The sequence below is a fragment of the Fukomys damarensis genome, unplaced genomic scaffold (assembly GCF_012274545.1).
Source record: "Fukomys damarensis isolate Sample0158 unplaced genomic scaffold, DMR_v1.0_HiC HiC_scaffold_16, whole genome shotgun sequence".
In the NCBI taxonomy this organism is placed as follows: domain Eukaryota; kingdom Metazoa; phylum Chordata; class Mammalia; order Rodentia; family Bathyergidae; genus Fukomys; species Fukomys damarensis.
Window position 1 is genome coordinate 27,312,644 of NW_022900928.1, and position 18,605 is coordinate 27,331,248.

General features: G+C 38.7%; 1 protein-coding gene across 1 annotated transcript in view; it reads left to right on the top strand.

Moving 5' to 3' along the window:
* The window catches only part of Mrpl48 (mitochondrial ribosomal protein L48), a 53,598-nt gene that overhangs the window by 18,811 nt on the left and 16,182 nt on the right, over window positions 1-18,605 (top strand). Inside the window, exons 4-5 of the mRNA XM_010603259.3 lie at window positions 1,662-1,699; window positions 9,903-9,991. Of these exons, the coding sequence (XP_010601561.2) occupies window positions 1,662-1,699; window positions 9,903-9,991 (127 nt within the window). The remainder of the gene's footprint in view (window positions 1-1,661; window positions 1,700-9,902; window positions 9,992-18,605) is intronic.

The following is an 18,605-nucleotide window of genomic DNA, read 5'->3' on the forward strand; positions in this document are numbered from 1 at the left end:
TTTTTTTGGTACCGGGTATCAAACTTGGGTCCTTGTGTTTGCAAGGCAGGCAGCGGAACCACTGAGCTAAATCCCTGGCCCAATTTTTTGGTTTTTTTGAGACAGGGTCTCACTATGTAGTTGAGACTGATCTGGAACTCACTATGTAGCCCAGGCTGGTCTCAAACTCACAGCGATCCTCCTGCCTCAGCCTCCCAAGTGCTGGGATTACAGGCATGTGCCACCATGGCCAGCTATTGCATGTGTTTTGAAGATAAGATACCTGAGGGCCGGGGATTTAGCTCAGTGGTTCCGCTGCCTGCCTCACAAGTGCAAGGAACCTAGTTGGATTCCCGGTACTAAGAAAAAAAAAAATAAAGATACCTGAGTTACAGTGATAGTAAACAACTTACCTGAGGTCACAGTTTGGAAAAGGCAGATTCAGCATTGAATTGCAGATTTACTTTTCTCCAGTTTGTACCACAGTTTAATTTCAAAGTTTCTCTGGATGTGGAACTAAAAATACTCCAATTGCCTAGTTAGCTGAATGAGCCATATTAGTCTTGTTGCTGCTGTCTAGCTTTTATGTGAGTCTGACTCTTACTGTTGTCCTTTTTTCTCTACCCTCCCTGAGTCTGTTCTAATACTTATGGAAGGCTTATATACTTTTTTCTTCTGGGCTATGACAAGAACTATCTCACTGGTTCTCTTGTGTCAGCTTCACCTCTTCCCATTCCATCACTCAGCTGCTTTCCAGGCTTACCTTTCCAATATTTGAGTTTGATTAAATCACTCCTGTGCTTAAAATCTGCCACATGTGTCCCCCTGCTCACACAGAGTATGAGCATGTTGGTTCTTCATGGTCTGGCTGATGAGTAGCTCTCTGCTTTATCTTTGCACCTTTCCCTGCTAGTAAGTTCTACTCACATTCTGCTGCTTGCTCTGTCCCAATTATACCTTCTCATCCCCCTGCCTCGGATGATTTTCTTGCAATGCTAACTAATTGAGAACAGGCCCTGCTTCTTCTTCTTCTTTTTTTTTTTTTTTTCCCCCAGTACTGGAATTCAGATGAACCCAGGACCTCACTCATGCAAGGCAGGTGCTGTACCACTAAACTACATAGTTAGCTCACAGTTCCTTATTTTTAAAAAATCAATTAAAAGCTCGGTGTGGTGGTGCATGCCTGTAATCCCCCACACTCTGGAAGCTGAGGCAAGAGAATCTCTGTGAGTTCAAGGCCAGCCTGGACTACAAAATGAGTTCAAGGCAAGCCTGGATTACATAGACCCTGTCTCAAAACACACACACACACACACACACACACACACACTTAATTCAAGTAGTTCCTCTTCTCTGATAGAAGTGAGATAGAAGTGAGGCAGTTTCTTTTGTGTCCTACTGAATCTTGTATATGTTCCTATTCTGCATCAGTACTGTACTGTGGCCTGTATTTCTTTACATATATTATTTCCAACTAGGTCATTGTTAGGGACATTTTGCTTTTATTTCCATCCTCAGACCTACTACTTTGGCATATAGTAGGTGCTTAATAATGTTTGTAGAATGAAGGAATAAGGAAATATATAGCATTGCTATATCTTTAAAGGGGAGCATACGAGTTTTAGTAACTTTGAAAATAAATGTAGATATATAATTATATTCAACATACTTTCTCCCTTTAGATTCAGAACTTGGGGAGCGAATCCTATTTATTGTGCAGGTAAGTGGTTATTTCCTGATATAGTCTGCCTGCTTTAAAGTGACTGTCTAGTACTCTATAATAATTTTGTTGAAAAGGATACCTAATACATCTTTGAGAGGAGGTTAAGGACCAAATTCTACCCCTCACACAAGTTAGAACTATTGGTGAGAACATGAAGTAATAGTTAAGAGCAAGAGGCCTACAGTATGTTTGATTTTTTTGACTCTACCATATCCTTGTTCTGTGATCTTTACTTCTCTGTGGCTTGCTTTCCTCATTTTAAAAAATAGGGATAGAGCCAGGTGTGGTGGCACATACATGCAATCCCAGTTCTCTTGGAGGCTGAGGCAAGAATATTTGAAAGTTTGAGCCTAGCCTGGACAACTTAGTGACTTAGCAAGTTCCTGTCTCAAAATAAATAAAATTTTAAATAAGGGCTAGGGATGTAGCTCAGTACAAGGGCTCTGGATTTAATACTAGTTCCACATATACACTAAAGTAAGAAGATAATACTAGTACAAACTGCAATGAGCTATTTAAAGATTTAATGAGATAAAATACATAAAATGCTTTTAAAAAGCAGCTATTATTATTATTATTAATACAGCTATTACTTCAGACTTGTCTTTCAAGTCCACAGTCCACCAGGTTAGGGCATTTCTCACAATGTTTTATCCAAAATGAATGTCCACTCAATCTGATTAAATCAATCTCTGTGTCAACCCATTTACTTAACATTTTTGTTTTGTCTATCCTGTGATAAACTTCAAAGTAGTTGTTAGATTCTAATGACATCTCTCATGTGACTACAGAGTGTCCGAAGTAGAGGAATAAGTAAGGAATAAAGAAGGGAACTAACATTGACTCAGTGACTACTATGTGCAAGGCAGCATGCAAGATCTCTATATATGTTAATTATTTTAGAGAATGGGACAGCAGTATATAGGGAATCACCATTGCTACTAGACCCCAAACCCAGCACCTCAAAATACAGGCTTCTTTTTATTAATCATTCTCAACAAATGTGTTTTATTAGGTGTTGGGGAAACAAAAATAAGAGGATATAGTACTTACCATTTAAAAACTTCTAAGAAATTATTTTGCTCCTAAGAATAATACAGTGAACACAGAATCTCTACATACCACTTAGTTCTGTTGTTAATATTTTGTCATGTTACCTTTTATTAGACTTCATATTTAAATGCTTTTCTATGCATATCTAGAAATAAGGACATTCTCTATGTTGTGTTAAAGAGACAAATCATGATCTCACTTTAAAAAGTTAATAATATGCTTAAGCCGGGAGTGGTGGTACATGCCTGTAATCCCAGCACTCGGGCGGCTGAGGCAGGAGGATCACTGTGAGTTCAAGACCAGCCTGGGCTACATAGTGAGTTCCAGGTCAGTCTCAACTACATAGTGAGATCCTGTCTCAAAAAAAACACAAACAAAAATTATATATAAATAGTAGGACAAGGTGTTAGACATTGATTTTTGTTTTGTATTTTGAGACAGGGTCTGGCTATGTAGTTCAGAATGGCTTGAACCCATTTTGGATCCCAGGCTGGCCTTGAACTCACAGTAATCCTCCTGCCTCAGCCTCCTGAGTGCTGGGATTACAGTCATGTACCACCATGTCAGGCAGGTGCTAGGGATTGACCAAGGGCCTTCCACATACAGAGCACACATACCAGTACTGAGTGATACCCCCAGGCTCTTTATATCTTTCAGAAAAATGTAATATACACATGGTATATTATGTGTTTATATAGAGTACCTAATGCTGAACATTTAGACTATTTTTTAGTTTTTTGCTATTTAAAAAATTGCTGCAGCAACCATTTTTATATATCTTTATAAACTTGTTCCTGTACATTTATAAGATAAACTCTTGGAATTGAAATTGCTGAGTCAGCAAAGTATGAATTGAAAATTTGGGTATTGCCAGATTGCCCTTCAGAGAAGTTCTGTTAATTTTTATTTATATTTTCCATCCCAGACTGGGCCAGAAAATCTTTTTCTTTTTCCCAGAGAAGTATTATATCTTGTTTTAATTTTAATTTCTTGAGAGAATTTGCCATCTTTTTTTTTTTTTTTTTTTTTTTTTCCGGGATTGAACTCAGACCCTTGTGCTTACAAGGCAGGCGGCGAAACCACTGAGCTAAATCCCTGGCCCTATGAGAATTTGCCATCTTTTCATATGTTTATTTTACCTTGTGAACTGCCCCTCTATTTTTTTGCCCACTTTTCTATTATTTATTTTTTTCATTTTCAATTTGTAAGATTTTTTTTTTTTTTGATACCTAGGCTTGAACTTAGGACCTTGAGCTTGTGAAGCAGGTTGCAGCATCAATGAGCTAAATCCATGGCCCTCCTGTAAGAAATTTTAATGTAGTTTGTACACAATAAGGAAATTAGTAATTTTTAAATTTCTATGCTTTGTATTTTTCCCAGTCAGCTGTCCTTGACTTTATTTTTTTACTGTAACAGTTTTATATTTTTAATATATCTTAATTTACTGAGTTATGATTTCTAGATTTTGTTTTATTCTTAGAAAGATCTGCTAGGTACGGTGGCTCATGCCTATAATCCCAGCAATTGGGAGGCAGAGGCAGGAGAAACAACAGTAGTTTGAGGCCAGCCCAGACTACATAGTAAGTTAAAGACCAGCCTAAGCTACATAGGGAGACCCTGTCTCAAAAAACAAAAAAACAAAAACAAACAAGCAAAAACATCAGTACTCCAAGATTTTTTTTTTGCAATCTTTTATGTTATCTTCTGGTATTTTATTTTTCTTTAAGTAACTGATCCATCTGATCAGAAGTAGGGTAGGAATGTAGACCTTCCCTCAAGATGCTAGTAAATTGTTTCAGCATTTATGCATCTTTATATAGGTTTGAGAATGTCACTTTTATCATATACTGTTTCTCATATATATCTGGGCCTATTTTTAAACTTAATCTTGTACCGTTTTTCTGACTTTATATTTGATGCTACTATCAAAATGTTTCAGTACTATTGATTACAACATATAGTTTTGTAGTTTTGCTTTTTTTGGGGGGGGGGCATCAGGGATTGAACTTGGACCTTGTGCTTACAAAGCAGGTGGCAGAACCACTGAGCTAAATCCCCAGCTGTAGTATATTTTAGTATCTGATAGCTACCTAATTCTAAGGTGGCCTTTTATTTTTAAAGGTTGGATCAACAGGGCATGTTAAACTAGGTATGGATATGTATGCTTATAATCCCTTTGAGAGACTGAGACAGGAGGATCATGAGTTTAGGCCAGCCTGGACTACAGATGAGACCCTGACTCAAAAACCAAAAAACAAAACAACAGTACTATTGAATAAGATCCAATCCAATCCTTTTGAAATAGAGAGCTAGAGGGTAACAACAATTTATTCAAATGTTTACAACGTGGAAAATTTTGTTAGCTCCAAGATTTTTTAGTGTAAATAACACTATGGTAAACATCCTTATACACTAATCTTTGTGCCCTGGTCTAATTTACTCAGGACACATTTCCAAAAGTAGCACTATTGGGTCTAAAGAAATGCACTTAATTTTTCTGGTACTGGGGATAGAACTCAGAACCTTGCACTTGTGGGGTAGATGCAGCAAAAAATGCACATTTTAAAAACTAGTGATACCTATTACCAAATTGCTCTCTAGCAATTATATTTACTATTTGACACTTGAGAATCCTATTGCATATAATCATTAACATTAACTGATATTTTTAATATTTGCTAATATGTATTGTAGGCTTTAAAATGCTGTAGTTAAAAAATGCTATAGTTCATAGTTTGTATGTCTTTGATAACTCCATTTGAAAGAAGACAATTTTGTTGCTTCCTCTTTTCTTTCTTTTTTTCTTTTTCTTTCCAAGATTTTAACCTAGGAGCCGGGCGTGGTGGTGCATGCCTGTAATTCCAGCACTCACGAGGCTGAGGCAGGAGGATCACTGTGAGTTTGAGACCAGCCTGGGCTACAGAGTGAGTTTCAGGTCAGTCTCAACTACATAGTGAGACCCTGTCTCAAAAAACCAACCAACAAAGAAAGATTTTAACCTAGGACTACCCTGGATCAAATTTAGGGCCTCATTCGTGATAGGCATATACTCTACTACTGAGCTGTATCTCCAGCTGTGGCATTTTTTCATAGGTTCTTTGAAATATCTTTATAGTCACATATTTCAAAATTGATTGTAATTATATTCCAAAAAGAAGAGGAAGGAGCAGTGCTCTATCCCTACCTCAGTTTTCCACTTTATATATGGGCCCTGGCTACCATCCAAGCTGGCTATATCTGAGGATGGACCTGATTTTGGTGACCATCTTTTTCTTATTAACTTAAATGTAACAGGGAAGTAAATCTTTTGCAAAAGGGAAGGGAACCAAGAGATAGAGGGAGTGGAGAGGGAGAAAAGGGAGAAAAAAATAAAAAAGGAATTAAGATGTATTATACACATGTAACCAACTCTTCATGATGAATGTAACCATTATCTACTGCAACACACTAGTAAACAATAGAAGTAAATTCCCATTTTAAAAAGTCAGGTAGAAGTAAACATATAAGGAGAGGTAAAATAGAGGGAGTTTAGAGTGCTCTTGTCACAATGTGAGCAGTCAAAAAAACCTGATATATTCAAATTCCAAGTAATTAGAAGAACTGAAAGGATCATGAAAAGAAATTTTGATTGAAAAAAAAATAAGTGGGCAGCTGCCAGGGACAAATCATTGCGGATCATCTGGTAAAATATCTCAAGAACCATTTTTGTTTTGTTTTTTAAATATACACTTACTGAGCATATGCTGTTGCCAGGTGTTCACATTGTCTGTGCCCTTGAGGGACTTACCATCTATCTAATGGAGAGAATATCCTGTAATTAGATTCTTAGGGCTATCCCAGCATTTTTCCCCTTTCCCTACCTGTATAGCCTGCTAAACATGCTTGTTCTAGTTTCAGAGAAGAGATAAATAAAACAAAGTTGTTTACCTCCATCCTAGATTCGTGAACTTAGTTCCCACTTTAGTAAACAGATGTTAAAGGACATTTGTCCTTGGGACTTACAAAGGAAAGCAGAGCGAAGTAGAAGAAATCAGCAAGCATATGCATACATCTTATAATTGTGGTCAATGAAAGATTTTTAAAGCTTCTTGAAACCTGGATTTTTGTGTCTTAGTGAAGAGTGGCATTTTTTTCTCAGGAGCCTGCAATGTTAATGTAGCAACAGGAAACCCAGTTTTATGATACAAAGAAAAGGGAAAGGACCCAGTTGAACTTACTGGAAATCAGACGCTTTCAAACTCATACATTTTATTTTTATTTATTTATTTATTTATATTTTCCTTAGCATTACTAGTAACTTTTAATTTTTTTTAAATTTTTTTTCTTTTATTGAGTTTATTGGTACATTTTAGGTATACAGTACAGTTACATTCATTATTGAGATCTTGTACCTTTACATGACAGGTGAAACTCATACATTTTACAATTAAAACAACTGATTAATTTAACCAAAACTTTCATTTAAGGGAGGGAAATGGTTTTTTTTGGTTTATTTTTGAGACAGGGTCTCACTTTATAGTTCAGGCTGGCCCTGAACTCATTATGTAGCTCAGGCTAGCCTCGAACTCTAGGCAATCCTGCTTCTTCCTCCCACTGGGATTACAGGTGTGAGCCACCACACCTGGCTGGAAATGGTTAAATAGTGGCTTGAACCAGCTCTTTAATTAATCAGTTGCTGTAATTATAGGAATTGTTCCAAACTGAATTTATTTTTTCCTTTTTAAAAAAATTTTATTGGTACATTGTAGATGTGCATAATGATAACATTTATCATAGGGAATTTGTACGAAACTGCAAATGAGAAACTGAGGCAAGCATTTGTTACTCTTTGAACTTCAGATGTATCATCATGTCAAAGATCAGTTTTCCTTCTGTGTTTTGAAGTCACCAGTGGGCTTCCAAGCAGATCTGCTTACAGAACAACATAGCCATTCCTTTTTTTGGACCCTACCCCTGCAGGCTGAACCCTCACTGCAAAGACAGACTGAAGTCAGGTGTGGTGGTGCACATCTGTAATCCCAGCACTCAGGAGGCTGAGGCAAGAGCATCACTGAGAGTTTGAGGCCTGCCTGGGCTACATAGTGAGTTCAAGGCCAGCCTGAATTACAGAGCAAAACCCTGTTTCAAAAAATGGAAAACAAAAACAAAGAAACAAATAAATCTCACAACATTGCTCTCATCTCCACTGAATTTCTTTGCAGCAAAAGAAGTAATTATCTGCTTTTCCATCATTGTTCCTTGTATACCTTGACTATCTCATAGGAAAGTAGCATTTAAAAAAAATTTGGTAGCTGTCCCAGATACATTTGTTGTCATGTAATATATATCATGGTTAAGGTCCATAATATCCCTAGATTGTCTTGATAAAATACATAATGAGGATTTTAAATATAGGGAAGTTCTCTGAAGCCAGGGCTATCTCTAATTGGCCTGACAGAGCAGATTTGCTTGGAATCCCATTTTAGAAAAGAAGGGTCTTTTGGTACATAGTGGCACATCCCTATGATACCAGCTGCTTTGGAAGTTATAGTGGGATGATCCAAAGTTTGATGCTAGCCTGGGCAATGGAGTGAGACCTTGTCTCAAAATAAGATTAAACGGGACTGGGAGGCTGGGCGTGGTGGCGCATGCCTGTAATCCCAGCACTCGTGAGGCTGAGGCAAGAGGATCGCTGTGAGTTCGAGACCAGCCTGGGCTACAGAGTAAGTTTCAGGTCAGTCTCAACTACATAGTGAGACCCTGTCTCAAAAAAAAGGGACTGGGAGGATACCTTGTAGAATATCTGCCTTCCATGAGCAAGGCTCTAGGTTCAAACTCCAATACCACTGAAAGGAGTATGTGTTTGGGGGTGCTAAGAAACCTTTCACTTGATGTCATTTAGGTTTCTCCACACCACCTATTGTTGCCCCCTGATAGAGTGGTGACCCTAAGGAGGAGCCAGAAGGAAAGGGAGCAGAACCTAGACTAGGACTTCTCCAGAAAATAGAGAATGAGCAAGATAGGCAGACATAGGAAGCCTGTGCAGAGCTGATTCCAGGGGAAGAGTAGCGATAGAGAACTCAGACCAGAGTTAGGAAAGATCAAGTCTAGCCAGATTTTGTATTCTAGAAATTCAGATGTGATGACCTAGGACAGTGGTGGTGAACCTATGGCATGTGTGCTGCAGCGGGCTGTTTGTATCATTGAAATCTCTAAAAGGTTTGCTATCACTCACTTAGGAATTATGGCTATGGGCTGTGCAGTCAGATGGACCCAAGTTTTAATGGCAGTTCTACCTCTTACTTGCTGGGTTACTAGTTGGTCATGTCACCAGATTTGTTGTTGGTTTTTTTGGTCATCAGATTTTTTAAAATCATTTTTAAAATTTATTAATGAGGATTAAAAGGGAATATATGTATGTGTATATGTATTTATGTGAAAGCAAGATATAGGCAACAAGTCCTTCCTTGAAGGGGGTTTTCGGTGACACCTGTCAGGATCCACCACAATATAAATGTTATCAAGGGCATCTTTTTGCCTAATAGCAGTATACATATGTATAGTTTTATGCCAAAGTTTTTTGTTTCTGTTGTGTTCATTTAATAATATGCTGGATATTTTCTTTATCAACATAGATAAATCAAATTAGATGATTTTTTTCGATGATTTTTGTTGTTTATTTTTTGGTACTGGGGCTCAAACCTGGGTGCTTGTGTATGTCAGGCAAGCAATCTATTGCTGAGCTACATCCCTAGTGCTAAATGATTTTTAAAACTTTATAGAGCTCTGTGATCCTCTTTTTTGCTGGTTATTTTTTGCTTCCTGATTATTTCTCTGTGTAAACCCCATTGAAAACTTCAAAGGAATTATTGCCTGTTGAAGAACAAGAGATGAGAGCCCCATGAGAATATATTTTTGTCCCTCTCTTTGCAGTGGCTTTTGCAGTGTTTCCAAGAAAGATAGGTGATGGTGATTGGATGTATTCCAGGGGTTAAATGGAGAGAAAAGGAGGGCAAACAGAATCTGTCCAGGATCAAGAAATAACTGGTTGTTTAAACCACCAAGAGGCCATTATTTCTCAATTCTGCAGTGAAGAATTTGTCTTCTGACAATCTCTCTGTCCCTTGAAGAGCCTAGAAAGAAGTTTGTCATACTTTCTCTCTTTTAGGTGGCAGTCTACTGAGTACCAGTCGGCAGTACAAGACAAAACCCACTCATGGCATTGGAAAATACAAGCACCTAATTGAAGCACAAGAGGTAAGGGGCAGGGGACTGCCTTAGAAAAGGATAGTGTGAAAATTTTGCAAATACCTGAAGATCGTATAGGGAAGGTCACAGGCTGGAAATATTAGAGACAGAAAGGATAGGCAGTTGGCCCTTAGTCCACTTTGGTTATTTTTCTTTTTGGTGCTGTGGATTGACCCCAAGACCTTGTACATGGTAGGCAAGTTCTTTCCCACTGAGTTTCTTCCTCAGTTCCCATACCTTTTGTCAGATTCTTCACAAAAGTTGAGAAACTTTGGATGAGAATATCTTCAAGAGTTTTCGATTGAGATACAATGATGCCATGGAATATTTATTGAATATTTTTCTGTTTGTTTTGAGGTAGGGTCTCCCTATATAGCTCAGGCTGACCTTGAACTTACTGTGTAACTCAGGATGGCGTCAAACTCAGGGTGGTTCTCTGCCTCAGCCTCTTCGATTTTCTTTTTTTTTTCCCTTGTTCCTTCTTTCCTTCCTCCTGTCTTGTTCCCTTCTCATTTGAACATTTTCTTCCCATTTCCCAATGTCTGTTGTACGTTTTAGTCCTTGTTTCCACTTTTGGTTTCTCACATCAGAGAAATGATGTGGTATTTAAATATGTATTTGATTTATTTCACTTAAGAGTATGATATCGGGCCAGGGATTTAGCTCAGTGGTTCCACCGCCTGCCTTGCAAGTGCAGGGACCCGATTTTGATCCCCGGTAACCAAAAAAAAAAAAAAAGAGTATGGTATCAAGGTGCATCCATTTAGCTAGAAAAGTCTCAAGCTCATCCTTCTTTATGGCAGAGTAGTACTCCTTTGTATTAAAAAAACCCATGTCTTTATCCATTCATCTGTTGATGCCTCAGCCTCTTGAGTACGAGGATTACAGGCATGCACCCCTACACACACCTGCTGAACATCTGTTTTGTGCCCTTTTGTTGCCTTACATGTTCAGAGTGGGTTGAAAACTAATTTTACAAAAATGAAAGAATAGGACTTGGCTCATTCTCAGAAGAATACATAGAAATAATGCATAGATTATTATGCTGCTAGACAGAAAATGACAAGTGCTAGAAGGAAGATTAAAAAGTGCTACTAAAATTCAGAAGGAGTAATTTACATCCATTTTGAGCTGTCACATCTTAGAGTAAGTTGTTTTATTTTTTTGTTTTGTTTTCGGTACCGGGGATTGAACTCGGGTCCTTGTGCTTGCAAGGCAGGCCACTGAACCACTGAACCGCTGAGCTAAATCCCCGGCCCTTTTTTGGTTTTTTGAGACAGGGTCTCACTGTGTAGTTGAGATTGACTTGGAACTCACTGTGTAGCCCAGGCTGGTCTCGAACTCACAGAAATCCTTCTGCCTCAGCCTCCTGAGTGCTGGGATTACAGGGGTGTGCCCACCATGCCCGGCCTATTTGTTTTATTTTTAAGACATCCTCCTTCCAAAAATCCCACATAAATTAATGGGAAAAATCCAGGCTTGGTGTCACACACCTGTAATCCCAGCAGTCTGGAGGTGGAGGCAGGAGGTCTCTGTGAATTTGAAGCCAGCCTGGGCTACATAGTGAGACCCTGGGGGCCAGGGATTTAGCTCAGTGGTTCCGCTGACTGCCTCAAAAGTGCAAGGACCCAAGTTTGATCCCCGGTACAAAAAAAAAAAAAAAAATCAAATCATAGTGAGACCCTGTTTCACACAAAAAAATTAATTAATTTTTGGGAAAGAAAATTAATTTTGTTTGGGTGGAGTTTTTGTTTTTGTTTTTTAATTTCTTGGGAAGCCAGGTATGGTGGTATATACCTATATTTTCAAGACTCTGGGAAGCTGAAGCAGGCAAATTCAAGCTCAACCTGGCCCATTAGTAACTTAACAAGACCCTGTCTCAAAAAAAATCTATATATCTGTATCTACATTGATATATCTGTCTCTCCTTGGGTTCCTTGTTGTAAGATAATTTTCAACATATGTCCTGCTCTGACCTCTGACCTGTTCCTTAGCTTGGTATGAAAGAAAGCTTAATGCCATCTGTCCCCATCTTTTTCTCCAGCTATATCGCTCATCTCACAGCCTATAATTTAATTGTATTTGAGCCTCTTTCATCCACATTTTCCACTGTTTCAAGGCCTCTTATATGTTCTGCCTATTTAGAAGACCTTCTCCCCTTCTTTACCTGGCAGATTTCTCCTTAATCTTTAACATGATTAAATGAACCTCCCCTTCTGAGAAATCTTAGATTTTCTTCACTGTGTTATTTGTCCTACCATGAGCTGCTGGTGTTCCTTGCATTTCCTTTGTCCTAGCACTTACTGTCTAGGTTTAAGTATCTCTTTTGATGACTGTCTCCTCTTCTAGATTATGAGATACCTGAGGATAGAGGCCATATCACATTGTTCTCTGTATCCTTAGTGTCCAGTATTGGGTCTGTCATCAAGCAAGGGACAGTAAATATTAATCAAGCTGAACCACAATGTGATTACTGGAGCTGCCCTGAGGTTTTGAAAATCAGTGTTGGCAAACGCATCCTGTTGTTTGCAAACAGCTGGCTCCAGGTGACCTTGGTTGCATGAAAGGGGTTGTACTCCCTTTGGTTAGGGCTGTAGGCTTTTCTCTGATGCCATGCAGTGTTCCCAAGTGGTCAGCACAGTGGTGCTGGATAGTGATGGAAGCTGCTCCAGGCCCCTCATTTCCTGCATGGAATGATTTCATCTGCCAGTTCATAGAAGCTCTGTTCTAAGTGCCTGTCCCTTGTAAACATCCCCTGACACACACACATTGGGGAACTGGACCGGTTAAACCAGAAGGGATCTTGTATGGTCTCCTTTCTCTACTAAGCCCAGAGGCAAGGAGAAACAATAAGTAATTTCTACTTTTTTCCCTCTTCATCTCGCTCTGGCCCACTTTGAGTTCAACATCTCTGAGACAGGGTTAATTTTTATGCTCACACACAAAGTACCCAGCCTTTATTCCATTTTTGATGGTATAATCCTTTTTCTCCTTTCAAAAGACTCGGTCTTTTTTTTTTTTTTTTTTTCTCACTGAGTTTATTGGAGCTGGGTGTAATGGCGCACACCTGTAATCCCAGCACTCGGGATGCTGAGGCAGGAGGATCACTGTGAGTTCGAGACCATCCTGGGTTACATAGTGAGTTCCAGGTCAGTCTCAACTACATAGTGAGACCCTGTCTCAAAAAAAAGAAAAGAAAAGAAAAGAAAAGAAAAGAAAAGAAAAAGAGTTTATAGGTGTACAGTACAGTTACATTCATCATTGGGATCTTGTACCTTTACGTGACAGGTCTTGGTAAGACTCAATCTTATAACTGCTGATCTTTGGGAAGGAAAGGGAACATCTATGTCACATCAGCTATACTTGTCAGTAGTACTAGTTTTACCTTTTATATGGCCTGTTTTATAAGTCTAAGTTGGTTCTCATCCCTCTGTCCTGTGTTCTTATCCTTGATGCTTCTCTGAGGAGGTAATGGGATGAAACAAAGCTTTGTCAGGCATATGTCTGTAATCCAAACTATTCATGAAGCTGAGGCAGGAGGATCACAAATTCAAAACCAGCTTAGGCAACTCAACAAGACTCTATTTCAAAATAAAAAGTTTTTAAAATGCTTGCCTACCATGTGCAAAGCCCTGGGTTCTGTCTTCAGTATCATAAAAACAAACATTGAAGATATAGTATTCCAGATCTTTTACACTAGAGGCCTGCCCTCCTTCTTAGTGATTTCCCTTTTTTCACTGTGTCTCAGGCACATTTTGTTATACACCAGTGCTCTCTACTACCTTTGTGCATTTGCACATACTCTTTCCTCTATATGAGATGACACTGTTCCTTTTTCCTCCATGGAGGAAGACACGGCTTGACTTGTGTCATTGAGGGATCACATGTCAGCATATCTCTAGACCTAGCCTTGTCTCATTGTATACATGTCATTATTCCTTCAAAGGCCCAGTATCATTCAGGTGAATTTTGAAGGCATCAGGGTTCTTATAGGGATTAATATTTTATAGAAATAAAAATAATAATTGTTCTTCACATTCATATTGTGCTAGATCATTTCTCCCAAGGTCATTGCTTGCCCTCACCTGTTGTCCAGCATCCATTCTTGGGGTAATAACAGCTCAGTAATCAGAGAAATAGAGACAGAATAATTCCTGTCAGTTCATAGTTGTTATATGTTCTCATTTCCAAGCTCTGAGGCAAAGAGTAAGGTATATCTTTTGTAACTCAGGCAATCTCCTATCTCTTTGTAGAATGGTCACTAGTAATGAAGATACCTTTTCCCTTGGAAACTTTATGCTATTTTTACTGTTGACTTAGAGGAGGTATCTGTCATTTCTGACATTTATTTTGTTGTAGCACCCATATGTATAGATTAGCCTCATGGCCTCAAGTCTTTGAGGCAACTGGAACTATTCCCAGAAAAATCACCATGTCAGAATCACTTCATCCTTGCATGCCTAGCTTTTTGGGAACAAAAGATTGCTTTTGCCAGTTTAATGACTTTAGGGCTAGATCAGGACTAGTTTAGGAAGATTGTTTCATACCAACGCTTGTGTTTTCTCCCAAATCTACCTCTTATAACTCAATGAAAAGAAAAACCACTGTTGAGCATATACTATGTGCCAGGTATTGTGATAAACAAACATTGATGAGGGCCGGGGATTTATCTCAGTGGTTCTGCCACCTGCTTTGCAAGCACAATGACCTGAGTTCAATCCCCAGTACCAAAAAAACAACAAAAACATTGACGATGCTCATGAGTGAAACTCAGTGTTTTCCTACAGAAAGCAGTCTGCTGGGAAAGTTAGTCTTCCAAAATCTAACTGAAGCCGGGCATGGTGGTGCATACCTGTAATCTCAGCGCTCGGGAGGCTGAGGCAGGAGGACCACTGTGAGTTCAAGACCAGCCTGGGATACATAGTGAGTTCCAGGTCAGTCTCTACTACATAGTGAGACCCTGCCTCAAAAAACCAAAAAAAAAAGTAGACATTTCTGTACAAAAAAAAACAACCAAAAAACAGTTTAGTGGTCCATTTGGAGACCCATAGTGCAGTCCTGTAGGGACCTAACAATGGTTACTTTGGACTATCCAGTAGTGATTCCAGGTCTGCCATAGTGCCATAGTAGGCCAAGTTTTGATAGTTCATGTTGCCTACCACTTTTCTCTTAGCCTCCCTCTTTTCCCTGTCTAGCTTTCAGGTATAGTCAGAGTGGGCTTCCCCAATGCAGCTCTGTTCATGTGCATTCCTCACACACACATACATATCTTTAATAGCTCCTGCTGGGACTCATGAAGATGTGAATTCAGTCAGTAGGAATAGAGAGAACAGGATAGATGTAAGAAAATTTGTATAGGTGAAATTACGGCACATGCTGTCTGGTATTATATGCAGTTAAGCTTTTGTTGGCTGTGCTGTGCCTTGACTCAGAACTGAATATATAATATCACAATGGGCTCCTAATGATGTGGATCAATCTGGGCAGACCTAGGTCAACATGGAAAAGCAAGTCAGATGCCAAGAGGGATACTGAAATCAGCTTGCTTTCTTTGTTCGCTTCAAGGAATACCTTTAAAGATCTCTGGCATTTTCCTTAGCTAAGAAAAGCCTCCTTCAGGCTTCAGGGAAGCTCCTCCCTCCTCTGCTGAAAAATTTTAGCTGCACCCCTTTGCATTCAGACTTTAGTATATTTCATAGCTCTAATTGCAGTGCTGACTGCTGTGAGTTTTCCTTGCTGAACATTTGGCCAAGGTTATGGTGGGTTCTGAAGAAGAGAGAACAAGATCCCTGCACCTTGGTGGTTAGTCCCTAAAGTTGGCTTTTTATTCACAGCACCCTGGGGTGCTTACAACTATTAAAAAACTTTAGTTACATATGCAGAGGCTACAGTGGAAAAATCATTCATTCATTTGGTTTTTTTGAGACAGGGTCTTGCTATGTCGTTCAGGCTGTCTTTGAACTCACTATGTAGCCCAGGCTGGCCTCAGACTGGAGTCCATCCTCCTGCCTCAGCCTCCTGAGGGCTGGGATTTTAGGCATGCACCACCACAAATTCTGCATTTAAAGAGGTCTGACCTCCCACCTGGTTGTGTGACTCTGGAGGACATACTTAATTTTGTAGGGCTTTATATTCTTCCCACACAAAGATGAAGAATCAGCAAAAAATCATCTCTAAAATCCTTCCTGTTCTAAAATTCTAAAATAGTGAGTCATCATGTATTTTCTCTCTATTAAGAATATGCTAGGTATGAAACATATGAAAATGAACATAATAATAAAAGTTAATGTTTACTCAGTGTTTAAATAAAAGAGTGAAAGAAAATTTTAAAAAAGAAATTAAGAAGGAAAAGGAAGGAAGGAAAGAAGGAAGGGAAAGAAGCTTGGCTCACAAGACAGATGTGGTGGCACACACCAGTCTAGCATGCTGGGAGCCTGAAGGAGGAGGATTTTAAACCTGGGCAATGTGCAATTTAACAAGACCCTGTCTCAAAAAATAAAAAAGGGCTAGGAACATAGTTCAGTGTATAGGTCCTAGATTCAATCCTCAGTTTAAAAAAAACAAAAAGCTACATATTGTATGGACTATTTTACATATAGTGTTCTACTTGGTTCTCAGAACACCTCTGTCTGTTATCAGTATTATTGGCCATGTGAAAAGATCATTTGTCTTCCCTCTGCTTGATCATATGAAAGGACCATTTCTGTGTCCTCCCCCTGCTTCTCTAGAGTGGGTTTCTGTTCTCTTAGACTGACTTGGAGAGCAGTGCTGTAGGGGCACCATTCCAAGATGCTCTGTCAGGCACAGTTTTGTTGTAGCAGCTGCTAGGCTATTGGCTGCTAGATAAATTTGAGACTAGTAAGTACAGATAGGTTTATTACCTACCCTCCCTTCCTCCTATTCTTCCTTCTTTTCTTTTTCTTCCAGGGCTCAAACTCAGGATATTGCACTTGCTAAGCATGTGCTTTACCACTAAGGTATACCTCCACCTCCTATTCTTTCTTTAAAAACTTTCTATCAATAGCAAGACTAAATACATCTCCAATTAGTAGGACAATGTGGCACTGTCTCCAGGGTAGAAAAAGTATCCAGTGGCATTAAATAAAGAGTATAGAAGCAGGTTCGGATGATCATGTGAAAAAAAATGACTCTTGATTCTTGCTTCATACCATACACAAAAATCACTTAAAAATGGATTGTTGCCAGGTGTGGTGGTGCATGCCTGTAATCCCAACACTTGTGAGGCTGAGGCAGGAGGATTGCTGTGAGTTTGAGATCAGCCTGAGCTACATAGTGAGTCCCAGGTCAGTCTCAACTACATAGTGAGACCCTGTTTCAAACCCCCCCAAAAAAAGGATCGTGGACTGGGAGTGTAGTTCAGTGGAGCTTGTGCTTAACAAACACAATTCCCTGGGTTCAATCCTCAACACACACACACAAAGGATTATATATCTAAATGAAAATATTAAAGTAATAGAGCAGCTGGGAATGGTGGCGCACGCCTGTAATCCCAGCACTCAGGAGCTGAGGCAGGAGGATCGCTGTGAGTTCAAGACCAGCTTGGGTTACATAGTGAGTTGCAGGTCAGTCTCAACTACATAGTGAGACCCTGTCTCAAAAAAACAAAATAAATAAATAAAATAATAAAGTTGCTACAAGATAAAGGATATTTTCATGATCTTGCAATAGACAAAGATTTCTTAAATATGACAAAATCACTAAAGAATTCATAAAAGAAAAATGTTAAGAAAAGGAAATGATATTTGTATGTATATGCAAAGTATCATATATAGAGAATAAATAACCTGTAAAAATTAATAAGAAAAAGGCAGACAGCCCAATTTTTAAAATGGGGAAGAGGCAGGGGTGTTCCTCAGTGGTAGAATAGGTGCTCAGCATTGAAGGCCTTGGGTTCAGTTGCCAACACAAAAAGATAAAATAAAATGGGCAAGACATAAATAGACAGGTTACAAAAGACAGTATTCAGATGGCTAGTAAACGTGCAGAAGGTTCTCAGGCTCAATAAACCATGGAAACCTCAGTGCATTATGCATATCTACCAGAATGGGTAACGCAAATAGAATAACCAGAAAGTCTGACTATACTGTTATTCTAAGTGTTGGCAAAAATGTAGAGCAATTAAAACTCTCATACACTGCTAAAAAAAAAAAAAAAAAAACCCTCATACACTGCTAGATCCATGTTTCAGAATATGCATGATGAATTTTACAAAAATAATGAATGAGAGAAGATAGAAACAAAAGACAATATACTGTATAATTATGAAATTCAAAAGTATGCAAAATAACCTCATCATTTTACAAGTCAAGATAATGGTTATCAATTTTGGGAGACAAAGGGAACTTTTTAGAGGCACCAGTAAAGGTCTATTCTTTTTTCAGGATACTTAACAGATATTTTCACTTTGTAAAAATTCATTAGGCTGTGTACTTATTTGGCATTTTTGGGTATGAATTTTATATTGAAATAAAAATTTCCCAAGCATAGTAAATTTTAAGATTCTAATTTTTTTTTTTCAGTACTGGGGATTGGGCATCAAGCTTTTTTTTGGTACCAGGTATAGAACTTGGGGAATCATGCTTTTTTTTTTTTTTTTTTTTTT